The sequence below is a fragment of the Rhipicephalus sanguineus genome, chromosome 4 (genome assembly GCF_013339695.2).
Source record: "Rhipicephalus sanguineus isolate Rsan-2018 chromosome 4, BIME_Rsan_1.4, whole genome shotgun sequence".
Taxonomy (NCBI): Eukaryota; Metazoa; Arthropoda; class Arachnida; order Ixodida; family Ixodidae; genus Rhipicephalus; species Rhipicephalus sanguineus.
Window position 1 is genome coordinate 150,796,217 of NC_051179.1, and position 17,018 is coordinate 150,813,234.

General features: G+C 47.6%; 1 protein-coding gene across 1 annotated transcript in view; it reads left to right on the plus strand.

The window, feature by feature from the left end:
- LOC119391733 (uncharacterized) overlaps window positions 1-9,280 on the plus strand; it is a 37,651-nt gene extending 28,371 nt beyond the window's left edge. The window contains exons 3-4 of the mRNA XM_049414929.1: window positions 1,455-1,686; window positions 8,885-9,280. Of these exons, the coding sequence (XP_049270886.1) occupies window positions 1,455-1,686; window positions 8,885-9,078 (426 nt within the window). The 3' untranslated portion in view covers window positions 9,079-9,280. The remainder of the gene's footprint in view (window positions 1-1,454; window positions 1,687-8,884) is intronic.
- The last annotated feature ends 7,738 nt before the right edge of the window (window positions 9,281-17,018 follow it).

Below are 17,018 nucleotides of genomic sequence, written 5' to 3' on the forward strand. Positions count from 1 at the left end.
TTTCATTTCAATGAAGGAAGCACCTTTTCCTCCGAATGCAGCGGCACGCAACGGCGTTTTCAGCATCGGAAATGACGTGTGGTCATGGGACAGTCACTACAGTGGCCCCGATTTATTATCACCTTGACACCCCGTGTCGCACGTAACATTCGTGTGGTTCCTGTGAGGTCACACTATTGTGCACTAAAATATATAAAAACATTTTTTTTAATTTTTTATCAGATATAAAATGACTTTTGTTTTTGGATCTAATATTTTGAAGGCAATTGCGGCATTACGCGAAGTGCGGTGTACAGCAGTTAGACTTCCGGTATATCGCTACAAGACGAGCATCGTAACTGGAAGTAAGCACTGACGTCACTGCGAGAGTTAAATGCGAGAAGGAACGTTTTTTCTCGTCATCCATTCGATTTTCCATCATTTAAGACTAATGAATTCAGTTCCCGTGCGCCAACTCTCGTAATTTCTTGTGCGTTCCACTGAGTATTCAATACTGCACACATTCTAGTGTCGCAAAAAGGCGTCGAAAAAACGCTGTAGCACCGCTTTAACATCATAAGAAGGTAGTTACCAAAGAAAGTCTCCATTATGATCGGTGAACGCGATGGCAACACGGGGCCGTGGAAAGAGCCGGCATTTAAAAAACAGTTAAAAGAACTAGGTCCAGCTCCACACGGCTGACGTGGGACACTTTAAACGAGCACAAGTTCTGTATCCGTAGACTGCAACGTTGCTTTTCATTTTACATTGTTTTTCTCTCTTCGTCGGATCGGACGCCACTGCGACGTTGATGCCGCGGAAATCAGTCGCGACAAGACCACTGATGAATTAGGGTGGAAACTTAAGTGAGCTGATACGAAATAAAATTCTTGGATTGGACTTCGACATGATGACGATGATGACGATGATGATAACGACGTCGCCGAAACGGTACCAGCAGCATATTTCTGTACGAATCAAAAAGCAAGACTTTTTTGTTATTACTTTTACTGCAGTTTTGAGCCCTCAGTCTTCTTCATTTCGCCTTTCCTCCTTATCTTGCACGAGTTTTAATGGGACCCTGCAAAGCCTTTTTAAGTTATCATAGAATGACCTTACTATTGGACTTCGTTGCCTCCGGCATCTCCCGTACGTCGCAAAAGTTTTTCGAACCCATCATGTATAGTCCGAGTTACCGCGCCATCCGTGAGCTTTCTCTCTCATTTGTTCGCCACGAGCGCGCTGGCCCGCAGGGGGTGACGCGCCTCCCGGAAGTATCGCCGCCCTGTGTGATGGTTATGAACATTTTTACTTCTTCTGTCGTTTGAACATATTAGTCGCTACTTCTTACACGGAATGAAATGGGCTACTAATCACGCAAGTTTCATTCATTATAATAAGCAACTAAATTCTTGCAGTTACCCTCTATCTGTGCCAAAAGCAAGGACTCGTGCTTATATGCTGCACGCTCACAGGCCACCCTGCTGGAGTCTGTGCTGACGCACTGGGTGGACACATTCCCCGACATGGTACCCCAGAAGCCCGCCCTGGCCATGGCCCATTGCGCAGTCGGATTCATTGCCGGCCTACCGCTGGTGTCGCGTCAAGCGGGGTTACAGTTGCTGCATCTTCTCAACGCGCAGGTGCTCGGGCCCTTGCTGGCGTACACCGCGTTTTGTGAGGTGGTCGCCGTGTCCTGGGTCTACGGTACGTGCGTGCCTTTCTTCTACTTGGTTAACTTCCTACTGTGAAGCGGTGTATAATACCAATAACACTTATGCGCAAATTCACAAGTTCGATTACATAAATTCCAGGTTGTAGAAAGAAAGCGGCAAATACGCCTGCGTAACACGCGTTCACTACACGTTGGAGACTCTTATGCAAGTGAAGTTTTCTGCATATTGAGTTCACATGCTCGGTTACAGGAAGGCGATATAATTAGTGTGATCCACTTACCCTACGGGCTCTCTTACTAGCATGTCGTTGTCCTGCTAAGCAAGGAGGCGGTGGTTTGCATTAACAAACGCGACTTTGGAGATGGAACAAAAGAATCATCGTATGCTATGATTAAGCCGCACATCAAAATATGCTAGTTAGTCAAAGCTACTCCACTGCCTTTGACTACGGCAAGTGTCACGGCTGCTGGCTTCCTTTCGAAATTCGGACATGCGTGAATTTAACATTGGGACCTTCAACCAGTGTCAGTGTTTCAAAACACGTACACTTCAACCGTTGGAGCATTGTTCGAGCCATTGCCAAAGCAGATGCTAGCTTATTAGTAAACTAGCTGTTTCAGAACATTTCCTGCAAATACGTAGGGGTGTCGAGCCTTTGTGTGTGTGTGTGTTTGCAAGCCTATTTTTTATGGCGTGCTCTGTCGTTCATGCTGGGTTGCAAGCGAATGCTACCCCGCTCACGTACGAATCACTTGAAAACAGGCAAAGCGAAATGTATAGTCGTCTCAATATATTTCTTTAGCTCCGTAGCATCGTAAGGCTGTGATGAGGTCATTACCAGAATGTTTCTTGGAGTACTTGCATTACAAGCGACTAAGCTGCTTTGGCACGAAGCTTAAGTAACCTTGAATACAAAAATAACTTTTTCTATACTCATGTCATCAGGGACGGCAGTCACTTGAAAATGCCACGCGACGTAGTGAACATTGAAATCAGAATACAAAGAGAGAGCTTTTCGGTTCGGCAAGTGCCCGTGATTCTACTAAGCAAAGCTAGCGCGATGTATGTTGCAATGTACTGAATGCGCACGTCATCAAACGCCATAGGTATGTCACCTTCTTTATTGCCATCCGAGGACAAAAAAGTGAGGCTTTATATCATTTTATGCTCCCTGTTCACCAATAATGCCTCAAAAGAGTCATGAACCACTCTTCCAAATAATGATCTAATGACTTTTATTATCGGAGTTTACTGCTTCCCGAATATATTGCAGCAAAAATTTCCCGAATCCGTCAAGGACGAGCGGAGTGACGTTGTTTTGGCGCACGCTCTCAGCGCTTCTTCTATTTTCTCGTCCCGAAGAGCGCACTGGAAGCTACACAGGGAGAGATGGCACGGGGGAAAGAAGTTCCGTCAGCGCGCGTCATGAAACGCGATCGCCCTCCCGCTGTGATTCGCATGCGCGAGTGTGGCTGCCGTGTAAAGTTAGCACACTGAGGAGTGCGGTGCCGGCAAGTGGCGGTACCCCGTGGCAAGAAGCGCATCTGATCCGAACGCCGCTCTATATTTATGTCGGCTATCGGCCAATGCGGATGCTATGTCTTTTGCGACGCGGAGAAACAGATGAGCCACGTCCCCTGACAGACGCTCCGCCCACCGACAAGTGTGAGAACCAGCCTTTGTTTGAAAAGAAGGGAGCCTGAGAAAACAGCAACTTCGCTCTCCGCTTGTAGCCTTTAAGCGGCGCGCACGACTGCAATATTTGGCTGAGCAGTTCATAGCCGTCTCAGCTTTCCGTAGGATGTGTTTCTTCAACAAGACCAAGGGGTGCCTCATGACCCCTTTCACGACGCAGTCTCACAATTTCGCAGCGCCCGTCGCGATGGCTCAATCGTTACGGTGCTCGCCTGTGACACTGAAGATGCTGCTTTCGATCCCGGCCGTCAGTCCCATTTCGTTGGAGTCGAAATGCTAGAGGCCCGTGAGTAGTGCGGTGTCAGCGAGCACTAAATAACCCCATGTGGTCGAAATTACTCGGAGCCGTCCAGTGCGGCATTTCTCATAGGCTTTGTCTCATCGGGACTCTATACTCCATCAGCCAACCAATAAACACTTTCACAGCAAGAAGTAGCTACTTTCCAGAACGCATGCAGCCTAACTACCACAATATAAAAACCTATATTCGCGAATTATGAAGTTCTTATCAAACAGTGGTATATTAAGTGCACGCTAAACCGCCAGCCGAAAGGAGGTGACAACCGCCGTTTTTACCACTGTCACGCTCGCTGAAGCATCGCTTTATGCCTGAGATTGCTGGCAATCTCAGGTAAAAAGGCGTACGTGTTGCTCTCGTACGCGAAGTGCCCGTCGTGTCTCACGCACCGTTTAGACGTTTTCGGTGCTCCCTACTTCACTTCGATTGTAAAGTATTCACTTTAACTGCAAGAGCGTTAACGAAAAGCATTAACGAATGCCACTTTGGTATAGGGGACGCATACGCACTCCCACTGTCCACAGCATCAGATTATGCATGCAGCTTGGGCAAACTAAAATAATTACCCTCAAATCTCTGCATAAGGAACACATTGCTGAGAAAGTGTCTCCTCTACTAGGACCCAAGAAAACACATTTAAGGACGTTAGTTCGGTGCCCTGTTTATCGTGATCTTTTCTTCTCGCCATTTCTTATTAGTCCTAAGATCTACCAACTAGCTCTCTTGCTCTCCTTTAATACAGCTTAGGGCACACATTCACAAAGAATATCGGGTATGCAGAAGCTCTATCTCAGGCCAGGTGTGGTTTCGTTGTAGTGGGGTTCGACTATATGAGTCAAATATTTCTCGCACCTAAAATATATGCACATCATGTCTCACTGCACCCACGTAGGCTTCGAGCATTTCGGCTCGATGTGCTACTGATGCACGGCGAACCATGGAATTCGACACTTGAGGCGCTGTGGACCTGGGTCCTGCCGCCGCTCCTTTCGTGCGCATTGGTCGGCAGCTTGATGAGTGGTGGATGCGGCGGCGCGGCGGCTCCGCCTGGCCTTCCGGGAGCGTGCGTCGCAGCCTGGGTGCTCATCGCAGTCGGAGCTGTGCAAGTGCCACTGTGGGCCGCCAAAGTGGCCTCATCTGTCCGCCGAGTGAGTATCGATATCGATATCGACATATCCAGGCGTCGGCTTCACAGTGCATCAGCATTTTTGATGGTGGTACATGGCAAGGAAGCGCCATCGTGCCAGATAAACGATAGGACTGACGGTCCGCACGCACCATTCTTTCGCTCGAAGCATGGTTGACAGCGCTGTAATAATGAGCGCGATCGCGTGCGTTCATTTCATATTTCGCGGGCTTTCTTTAAACGCTTGAAAAAATCACCACGCAGTATGTACGATGCGACAAAAAACTGATCGGTTGTTTTGGGGTGTGTTCTACAGCAAAACGAAGCACCATTGGCCCTAAATTGAATATTCAAAATTTTTCCTAGCGTATTTTATTTAATTACCTAGATAGGTGGAATATAAAAATACCCTAACGAGCACCGCTTGGCGGCAAACCATGTGTCTTTAGTTGCGTTCAGTAGGAAACAAACTGGTTCCATGAAGTTGCGGTCAGCACATTTTTTTTTCAGAGGCTTGGTTCTAGTTACGTGAGACAGTCGGTATATCGCCACATTATTATTTGCTCGGAGGTCAGAGAATGTTTACTGACCTTGTAAAGAAAACATTACACTAAGTTTTAGCTGCAAGCATTCAACACTTTACTACAGCACAGGTCATTGCTTTAAATAAAGCATTCATTAACGAATAAAAAATGTACTTCGTTTCGAGCACATTCAACAAAGGTAGGAAGATTTCCCTCACTGCTATCCCTCCCAACCAAAAATATTCATCTCAGGTTTTGAAAAAATGTGACCATATGCTCATGGAATTGTGCATAAGACAAAGCTAATGCCTCCAAATACTATGTCATGATGGCACGCAAGGCGACATAGATTTGAACATTTGAACTCACTAATCACGTTGAATATGCGCTGTCGTGTCTGCCTATTTGCAGCCTTTTCTCTTTGGGTCATTCCACCTAAAGATTTGTTCAATATGAACAGTGACCAACTATCCCACCTCTGCCATTTCTCACACATTGTGCCAGCAGCGACCGAAACGGAGCGCTTTCGCTCGCCACAAACATGTCGCATACTGGAAGCCCTAGAAAGCAAAATTTTAGGAACAGTTTAGCCACTTTTCGTGCACAGTTTGTAGTTGTGATAGTTAAACAAGGGTTTCCATACCGTGTCACAAAGCCAAAGAACTACTCTACGATATGTGTGCAATGGTATATTCTATTACCACACTGTTTTGCTTGTAAACGTACCTTCCACAGCGTCGGTCGCATTTCGTTGGAGGATAAATGCTAGAGGTCTGCAGTGATTCCACTCCTGCGCCAACTGCGCCAAAGTGCGCCAAATTGTATTTACTGCGCCATCCTGATAATATCGACGAAAATTGCGCCAAACTGCGCCAAAGTCTTAGGTTTGGGGGCGTCTATCACCGGCAATCGCACGGCCGGCGCGTCAGAACATATGCAGCTTGATCTTGGGGCTGCCAAAGTCGCAACCATGGACCAAGAATTATTCCGCTGAATAAATAGCGCTCGCGCGTGCGTCCCGCATAAGCCACGATGCCAAGCACGGTGCCGACGCAGCTTCTGTTCTGCAAGTCGGCTCGACAGCAAAACGCGCTCTCCGCAGAGGCTCGTGACGTCTAGGCCTCTCGGTAGCGAGAAAGTGCGACGGCGATTCATTGGCGGACGTCGTCTGTTCTAGAAACGCTGCTGATAGCTCGTTTCAAGCGTCGCACGGCACGTAAGGAAAGCAATGTTCAGTAATAACTACATGTGTGCTGCTAAAATGTCTGTCACTTCTGTTTCCGGACATCGCGGAATGAAATCTGGGATCGCTAGCAGTATATATATGGAACAATATCGAATTTTCCTTGCTTCGCGTTTATGGAAGAGCACGCGAACGGTGGAAACGCGTTCACACTTTTCCTAGGATATACTTTATCCATGGATCTTCATTAGGAAGAGCTTTTTCGTAATTGCTTATACCAGCACGTCCGAGTTTAATCACTCTGCGGTGAATACCCCCTAAAAGGCCCTGCCCTTTCGAGCTCACGTGCTAGGGTTCCAATTCGAATTTGTTGCTTGCTTTTTAAAAATGTCATCTCATTAATAAAAGCATATATCCTGGTCGGAGCAGCCGCAAATACGCAGCTTGTCAGTAGCGGGCCCATCGCTGACGGCCCACAGTGAAGCGGCTACCCCATGTTACACGTCCGCCCCTCGCTTTCGGGGGTCAATAGCTGACGGGTAAAGAAACTCAGTTTCGCTTAAGGGCGAAACAATGAATGCGATATCAACAAATTGTATTGTTAAACGAAGTAAGGCTAGCAGCTAACTCTCTTGGATTCGATCTCGCGTAACTCAACAAAACACTAGTTTAAGGGAATATGGCCGCTCCAGGAACCGAAGCGTTTTCTTGCTCTGAGTTCTCTAAACACGAAGTAAGCGTTGAGAGCACAGCAAGTTTACGAGCCGTCTCCTGATGCCTCGAGATGGCGCGCGCGCAAGCGACTGCGCCCTTTGAACGATGCGGTCCCCCCCCCCCCTCCTCTGGCGTCCTTTCATGCTCCTTACGAAAGACGGGCGGGGCGTTTCCTCTCTATTTGATGAGCAATCGACGGCAGGCCCGCACGCGGGAAGATGTTATCTCATGCGCTGTCCGTGCGACGGAGACAGACGGCCGGCTAGCTTAATCGCCGCTTCAGCCGCGTTCGTCGCCAGCGCTCGCGAGCTTTTACCCGCGGCTAGAATGCGCGCGATGATGTTATTAATTTGGTCTTTATACAGAAAATTACGGCAATGGCGACGACAAAAATCCGCGGAGAGCGTCCGTATAATTGTTATCACAATAAACAATTTAAAAAAGTTGAGGAGCCATTTCACTCTGTGAAGTGAATGATAAGCGAAGCTGTTTCGCGCATGGCAAGGAGGTGACATGGTGGAGGACAGTTTGGTATGTAAGGCCAGGTTGTTAACGTTCAATACGCAATATTAATGCGAAAGCATCAGATGCTTTATCAAACACGAAAGTTGACCGTCGGCGGCGTCAATCGATCGATGCAAAAAATAATCATGTGATGACGCCATCACGACGTCATAGGTCGTCAAAACTTGTGACGCCATCATGGCGTCATATATCGTGATGTCACGTGATTACGCCATCACGACATCGTCGCTTTACACTGCTTCCGTAATCGGTGCGCCGATCACGGAGCTAGCGCAAAACCAGGTGAGGTGCAGAAAGCTTGCAGAGAAGGAGGGGGAGGATCAACCCGTCGATCGAGAAGAAAAAGAACCTGGCTTTCGCCTTGGAGTTTTCTTAGGGGAATGCATTAGGGACAGTGTGGCTCTTTGGCATTGAAGCACTGCTGTACGTCACGGCGTTTGTCTACAATGTCTGCTGATAACCACATAGATTTATTTAGAGTGTTATTTCTTGAAGTGCAATTTTATTGATCTGGTATTCTGTTTATTTGCTAGTGTCGAAAATAATCGCCGAAGAGGTTAATTCAGAACACTCAACTGCATGAGCCCTTATTTTTTGATTAGCGAGTGAAGTATGGTGTTCTCCTGAGATGATTTTTCCATGAGATTTGCAATGAATCGAAATATTTCTAGCCTTCATAAGAGCCCCATAGTAATATTCCGGTGCTTGAATTTATTGCAATATGCTTCTGTAGTGCACTCCAGGATGCAAAATTTGCTGCTCCAGAGTGCTCCCAGATGCAAAATTATCTGCTCCAAAGTGCTCCAAGATGAAAATTTTGCTGCTCCAAAGTGCTCCAAAACGGAAATTTTGCTGCTCCAAAAATTGCTCCAAATCAGAAGTCCTCGGTAGCATCACTGGGTCTGTGTACTGTGTGATGTCAGCACACGTTAAAGCATACCAGATGATCGAAATTTCCTGAGCCCTCCACTACGGCGCGCCTCATAATGATATCGTGGTTCTCGCATGTAAAACTACCGATATTATTATTGTTCTCCTGTTCTTTGTGCACGTTGATTGCGCTGCACACAAAAGCGGTGCATATCACGTATGTCATTTTTCTTATCACAGCTACTCTCTAAGTTCTCAATGAGAGGCTCTAAGATTAGCTCTTACTTGATGCAGAGCACTGCAAGTCGTTGCCTGGTGCCGTCATCTGTGATGGAGCTGCACCAACTCTCAGCATCGGACGGCGGACCCGCGGTGGATCAGCCACATCCCTAGCATGTGCCGTCTTGTCCTTACCGTTGCATTCGAAGGTTTCTTTGAATGCGGTATTGATCTCAACGCTGTTACTTATTACGGGGAACCCTATCTAAAACTAGGTCATATAATAAAGCATAAAATACGAGCTGGTGTCAGTGTCATCTAAACAAACTCGTAAATAAAAAATGATGCAGAATGCTATACCCTTTGTCATAAAGGGCTTGTTTGCATAACCCCCACAATAAACACTACTGATGCACTTTCGCCGTCCGTAGGTCCCCTTTGTGACTCGTAGGTTGTTTCCATTAGCATCGTTTAGAGTTCCGCAGATCATAAATACGTGCTGTGCCCTTCCATGTCAACCACGAATATGTATTCAAGTAAGCAACCATATAAAATGGCAGTGCATTTCTATGACCACCCATGCCTTAAGTCACAGTTATAAACTATTTTTCAGTCATTAAAACTATTGCACTATGATACCCACGCGCTCTCTGGCATACTTCGTTATTTTTATCTCGCTGTAGATTGTGACGCATAGCTTGGACACGACTGGGTGCAGCCACCGAGTTCGTGTCAGCGACCACTTTCTTCTGTTCCTTTCAATGGGTTACGCCGTATGTAACAAGCGCCTGCAAAAAGCTGGCAATAGCGGATATCTTGTTTCTGTCATCACGAAAGACGAGTCGCTGGCCGCCGAGAAAGGCGTCTTTCATGGGAGGCTGTTGATATTGTGATTGCCCGTCGTATGATGATGCAGATGATTTAATCCATTCGCAAACTCCATGAAGGGGGTGTAGTTGTGCCAAATTCCAACATGTGTGTGTTTTATGTGTACCCCGCAATAGTCAGTTGATAGTCGACAAGTGTAGCGATGTGGGCTCGTTGGTGCATCTTCAAAGGTAGTGGCATAGAGCTGGTGAAGACGAGGACGACAACGAAGAGAAACTGGACACATGGGCGCTGCCTTGTTGCTCTCGTCTTCACCAACACTAAGCTACTGCCTTTCTTGATAGTCGACGTTTATGTTGTTTCGTTCTCTTCTGCTATGTTCGTGAACGCAAGCCCACCTTCCTTCATAAAGTGTAACACTAGACTCCTAAGTATCCCCGATAACCTTAGACTCATTACAACGATTAGTGAATTGAAATATACATTGTCTAGATAGACTACAAAGCGCAACCAGACCTTAGTACATGAAATCCTCCCGGCTTTTAGGGGCGAAGCTGCTTATGCCGTGGGTCTGTCCATCCTCCGTTTGTAGGTTTGTAGGTTTGTAGTAGCCACCTCTAGTTCGTGAGAAGCGCGCGTTCTGGTATGCAGTAGAAGAAGAAGACGACGTTGACGAGTGAGACTCTTGTGCGTGTTCGCCTGTGTGGCATTCTTTCTTCTTTACTGCGCGTTCTGGTATGCAGTAGAAGAAGACGACGTTGACGAGTGACACTCTCGTTGCGTGCTCGCTTGTGTAGCGTTCTTTCTTCTTTACTACGTCTCGTGTTTTCAACAACACCCGAAGACAACATTTCAGAAGTAACGCGCCATGAGGCTCTCTCTTGGCACGCTTTCTCTTTAGCTCGGAGTCGTCAGATGGAAGACAAGGCTGCGGAACGGAGGGCACGGAATGCGGCGACAGAGCGCGCTCGCAGACAGAATCCTGACGCCGCGAAGCAGATTCCGCCGTTCGAGCCCGCGAAGCCGAAGCTGCTCGACAAGCTGCACGGCTGCGGCGCGAAGACACCGCCGTTCGAGCCCGCGACGCCGAAGCTGCTCGACAAGCTGCACAACTGCGGCGCGAAGACACCGCCGTTCGAGCCTGCGACGCCGAAGCTGCTCGACAAGCTGCACGGCTGCAGCGCGAAGACCGCGCCGTTCGAGCCCGCGAGGGCGAAGCTGCACGGCTGTGGGGCGAATCGGATCTTCAAAATGTGAGGGACCGTGAAGTGGCGAGAAAGCGCGCGTAGCGGCAGGCAGAGCCCGAGGTTGTCCGAGCACGTGAAGTGGCTGCAAAACGAATCAGGCGGGCTCTGCCCGAAGGCGCCGACACGCGCTTCCAGCGGGACTTCCTTGATAACAGTTTCGGCCATAGTTGCGGTGTGTGCGACAGATTGTGGGTCTCAAACAATCTAGTCACAATATCTTCCATCAAGAAGGACCACGCTCGCGCCAATGCCATCGTCGTGCTGCAGCGCGAGTTCGCTTCGCCCCACTCATCATCATTCACCACGTGGATATGCTGTGATTTTTTTAACTGTAAAGAGCACGAGTAATTCCAGAAATGTGAATTCTAATACGATTCGGTTCATTTTCACACCTGCCGCCTATTTCGTTGCATCCCCGAGTGCGTAATACATATTCTACTGGTCATTGTGAAAGAACGCACATTCGCCCTTATAAACAGCCACTCGCTGCCTTATAACCACAACAGAACTATTACTTCCGTACGTCTACTGTGCATTTTCCTGCGCCAACCGTGCAAGTTCCCAGCGCCTCTGAGAAGTAGAGCTATCACGATGGATGCCTCCTTGCTGTGACGCAGCTGAAATATTCCAAAGGGTGGAATGTCTGAGATTACGAGATCATTAACGACGTCATGATTCCTCTTTTCAGTTCTCATCGTCAGTCAGCAAGCTCGCTCATTAATGAACTCGCTGGGACTCACTCCAACTGAGACCTCGCCGTGAGTATGAGCCTGAGGGCGTCCAGCTGAGACGCATTCTGGTTAGCCTGAATTCGAGTGAACCCGACTGAGTTCAATTTTGGTTAATCTGATTGCTAGTTATTCCGGTTCACTATAATGCTCGTAAGCTTGAGTTCGAGTTGAAACGATTGACTACAATTCTGTTAAGAACGAGTTCGAGTCTAGTGATCGTGCATGAAACCACGTGACCCCTGAGCAGAAATATATTTTCTGAGTGTGTATCAGTGAGTTTGTTTATTTTGCTGACCTTCAGCCAAAGCGTTGCCGAAAATTATCAGTCTGAAATCGTTCGTGAGACTGTACAGAGGCGTCAGCGTTTACTGTAGCACAAATCATCACAGATCTTCCGTACCGCCAACCTCTGTCCACGAGCAATAACTGTTCTGCAGCAATGCTAAACATGCATTGGCCAACTTTACATTTTCGAAATCTGATGCTGCTTCCACAATTCTGATATTTCTACGTGTATAGGACGTACGACGCATGCGAATACAATTTCGAGGCGAATCATTTACGTTTGGTCACATGTATTATATATCCAAAAGTCGCTTATGACTACATCCACTCACACTTATTTATGTGAATGTGAGGTTGAGTGACTGATGAGGGAGAGAGGTGATGCGAGTATGCCCGTGTGTAAAACAACACCACTTATGTTCCTACTCGCGCTCGCTCAGCAACATTCATTGGCCTTAAATTAGTCAGCGGTAGTCACTGCCACTCTTTTTACATACACCTACTCATTGTCAGGTCTTTCGACTCGTCCTACTCTTCCGATCATAAATCGGCAAACCCTTTCTTGATTCTATTTGATCACACTCATACCGACCCATGAGTCGCACTCTTACCGACCTTACCGACGCCTGAGTGAGCCCGGCTGAGCATAGTATTGCTGCCCTTGAGTTTGAGTGAGCTCGACAGAGCACAACTTCAGTGAGGCTGAGTAAGGGTCCGCCCGGTTAAGTGGAGCTCTTGCGAGCCTGAGTATGAGTGTGCCCGAAGCAAAAAAAATGTTAATTTTGAGCACGTATGAGCTAGTTCCATTCATTTTGTTGACCTATGGTTCTCATCGACATTTCGTCCACAGCGTCCTAAGACGCTGCGGAGGCGCAGTGCAGAAAAATGCGGAGGCAGTTCAGTGATCATTTGACAGAAGTGAAATATTGCACTTCTGTCGATAGAAGTGTAGTAGCACATGTACTATTGGTGCGACTGAAAGTATTGCCAAAAAAATCGTACTACAGTCCCTTCGTAGCTTCAATGCTTGAAATAGTAAGGAGGTCATATTGCGCCGAAAATATCTGCAGGTATTGAAGCAAAACCGAAATGTTTGCTCAGCTCAAACGAGATTCCCTCATTGATTGTTCACATGTACGCAGACATCATGTTATGTGGTTTACAATGACCAGCCACCAGGAGATTTTAAGTGATCGAACTTACGCAATTCGTTAATATCGGAACGCGGTCGTCGCATTATGGCTCTCCACAACGACCTGATCAACGGCGATCGGGTGAGATAGCGTTAGGTTAGTTTTATAAAAAAATTGGCGCAACTTGCACTAAGTCCCGCAAGGCTGGGTCACAGCAGAGCTGGTAGGTACCTAGCTAGCTCTCGCTTGGCTAGGCTTTTTCCCTCTCACCTCTCTCTTTCCCAGCCCTTGCTATACTATATTATACACGGATATGCTTGCTGTCGCCAAGAATTTTTTTCGGCAAGATTTTCTTTCTCTATCTTTATTCCTCTTTCCTACTCTCTCTTTCTCTCTCTGCGTACTCGTTCTCTCTCCCATCAGAGTTGTTATTGCATCCCTCGCCGGAGAAATGGGCGCACGCCTTCTGGGAGCGAAGCAGAAGAGGAAGAAGAGGACGACAATGAAGAAAATAAGGCGTGCCGGTTCGTGATGATGATAATTTTCTATCTACAACTCACGGCCAACCTCGAGCATAACGGCTCTTCTGTAAGAGTGTCTTGTGAAGTATACACTCAAAAGCTTGCTAAGTGGTCATTTTTATTTGGCTAACAGAACATAATAGCGCAAGACCGCCAGCGCTTTTGAGCATGGTGGCTACAACATACTCGTACGTTTCATCCCCAAGTAAATGTGTGCCTCATAATTCAGGGAACACCTTTGACCTGCTGCTGGCGATATATGCTCCCTCCTCGAAATATTTCGATATACCTGTCAACACTTCACCTTCTCACTCCATCCTTTCTCTCACGCTCCTTCCACTACCAGGGTGATATTGATCTCTTTGTCATCTGTGCTTCCACTGCCACTGCTGCCCGTTCCTGTCCCGGATCCCGATGGCACTCCAAGACCTGGAACACTTCCGGTTCCTCCTCCCCCTGCGATGCCACCGGCAGGACTTCCAACGCCACTCAATCCGGTGCCCGTTCCTGTCCCGGATCCCGATTGCACTCCAAGACCTGGAACGCTTCCGGTCCCTCCTCCTCCTGCGATGCCACCGGTAGGACTTCCAACACCACTCAATCCGGCCCCCTGTTGTATCCCTCCAGTATTTCCGCTTCCTGTGCCTGTTCCAGAGCTTCCACCAGTCGGGATGCCTCCAATACCACCTACTCCCGGCACGCTTCCAGCGCCACCGGTTGGAATCCCTGGAATCCCGCCTATGGCACTGCCGCTTCCGCCACTGCCAGGGATGCTTCCTGGTGCACCACTTCCAATACTTCCGACTCCTGGCAGACCGCTTCCGATGCCGGGGATGCTTCCTGTCCCACCGATACCGGGAATCGAGCCTAACCCAGGAATTAAACCTCCGGATATTCCGCTGCTACTGCTGCTGCTAGTTCCATTTCCACTACTACCTGACAGACCTCCACTTCCGGATCCATTATTCGAGCCACCATTACTTGGTGCGGTAACACTTGCTGAGCTGTTCCCTGCTGCCCCTTGGGTGCCTCCGCTCGCGTTTGTACTTCTTTCGATGTCTTCAAGCGTATCTGCAGCTGTCGATGTCGTGTTACTGCTTGTTCCCGTTGCGTTTGCGCTTCCAGAGGAGTTTAAGGAATTGTTTCCGCTTCCGATATTTGCCGCTGATGAGTTGCCATTGCCAGAAACATTACCACTAGAAACTGCTCCATTTCCTGTTGACGTAGCTTCTCCCTCAGAACTGTTGCTGCCACTTCCTGTGTTTGTGGTGAGTGTCGAAGCATTATTGCCTCCTGAATCGCAAGCATCAGTTGAGTGTGAGCTGATTAGATTTCCGGCTGCAAGTCAGAAAAGAAACAAAGCGTTAAATAAAAATACAACGATCAGGCGAACATTAATAAAAAAGCAGGTATGGCGCATAAATTTGCCAGTTTTGAAGAAATGTCACGAGACTTTCTCCCTGAACGCTTAACTCCGCAAATCATTTACAGAAAACATTAATAGCAACAAAAATGTTCATAGAGGTCACCAGTGACATCGCCAATATCAAATACAATGCAAGGACGTGTTTTCTTGTCAAAAGCAAGGAACCCGTTAAGAAAAGCAACACCCACCACGGTGGCCTAGTCGTTAAGGTGCTCGAATGCTGACCCGAAGGTCGCGGGATTGAATCCCGGCCGCGGCAGCCGCATTCGGATCGAGGTGAAATGCTAGAGGCCAATGTACCTAGGTTTAGGTGCACGTTAAAAACACCAGATGGTCAAATTTTCCGCAGCCCTCCACTACGGCGTCCCTCATAATCATATCGTTGTTTTGGGATTAGCAAAGGATTATTATAAAAACAACTTAAAAGAAAAAACTTTAATTAGTGCGCGTTGCTATATGAATAACCAGAGTGGTATATCAATAGCAACGGCATTACGCAATCCGCTGAGAGATCTTCAGTGACAGGAATAATTTCCTCTTCGAGAACTTCTTCCAATATACTTCAATAATATGCTTTAGAAAGTTACTGGATATTGTACGAAAAAAACATTTCATCGGAGCACGATATACTCAACCAAGTGTATCTCAGAGGTGTACAAAATATTCGAAAATAGCATTCCGTTACCTCGAAGCTACTCGCAAGGTACATTTTATTGCGAAATTCGAAAGTTGTACAACGAAATTGTCATATATTGTAAATCTTTGTGGAAGAAGTACCCGTTTCTCCATCTGCTAATCCGAGAGTTCACCCATGGATTTCTTGAAAACATGGCTTTCAATGTGTAAAAACCAAAGGCAGGTTAAAGTACAGTAAAAGTTCGGAATGGCGGGAAATTTTAGAACCGCTCTGACTTCCGGTCTTCTGTTTCCACAACGTGCAAGAAAAGCACAAGCACAGCTGAGACACTTTCGTCGTCAACAGGCGCCCGCGATACAAAATATGCCCAGCGAGATACGCAAATATGCACAGCCGATGATGCAGTTTATATTATGTACTAGCGCATGGGCCACATTAAGTTCCATACCACCGTGTTGGTCACCTTGTAACCTGGGCGTAAGGCAGTAAGGCACTGCTTATGTTGGGTGCACATGCAGACCTGAGTGTGTGTGTGTGTGTGTGTGTGTGTGTGTGTGTGTGTGTGTGTGTGTGTGTGTGTGTGTGTGTGTGTGTGTGCGCGCGCGTGCCTCGCACAACAGGTGAAAGGTGAATGTACCCTAATGAAGGGCAGTACACAACTACGTGGCGTTATGAAATTGGAAAACTTGCAGACAAGCCATGAAGTCGACTAACGCAACGCAGCGGTAATTGGACATTACCGGCACAGGCACTGTACATAAGATGTTCTGGTGCTGGTGGTGCTGGCGGAGACCGTACGCCGTGGCAGTGTGATCATGCCGGCGACAATGCACACGAATTCTGTGCGCTCGCATATACCTTTCCCCAGCGCCGTTTCAGATGATGCACACCCACTGCTTCGACACTTTTCGATGACCGTGAACGCTAAAATGGAATTGCTTTGAAGCTATCACCTTCATGGCTAATCAACTTCTATTTTCCACATGCATGCATCATCCCCTTCTCTTGGTGCTTACAATCCGGGCAGGGAATCGAAGGAGATTAGCTTCTGTGGAGAGGACATAGTTAAATCGGCGCTTTAAGGGTGTCAGGACCGTGGCTCAACCAAAAACGAGCTGTATTCACGCTCAAGCACCATCCTCACGGCAGACCTTTCATACGGTAGAAACGTTTGGGCCCTAAGAGTGAAGCGTGTTCTTGTTAAAGAAACTGCACGCGAAGACACGCTTACCCCATGTGTTGAGGAACAGTGCCAAGAATAGCACACCCATCCCTCGCTTGATTGTCGGCGAAAACATATTGGCCGCGCAGCACAGCCTTGAACGACCCTGGGGTAAAACAATGAATGAATGGCATTTACAGTCAGTACAGGACTACAGCACTACAATATAAAATGTTATC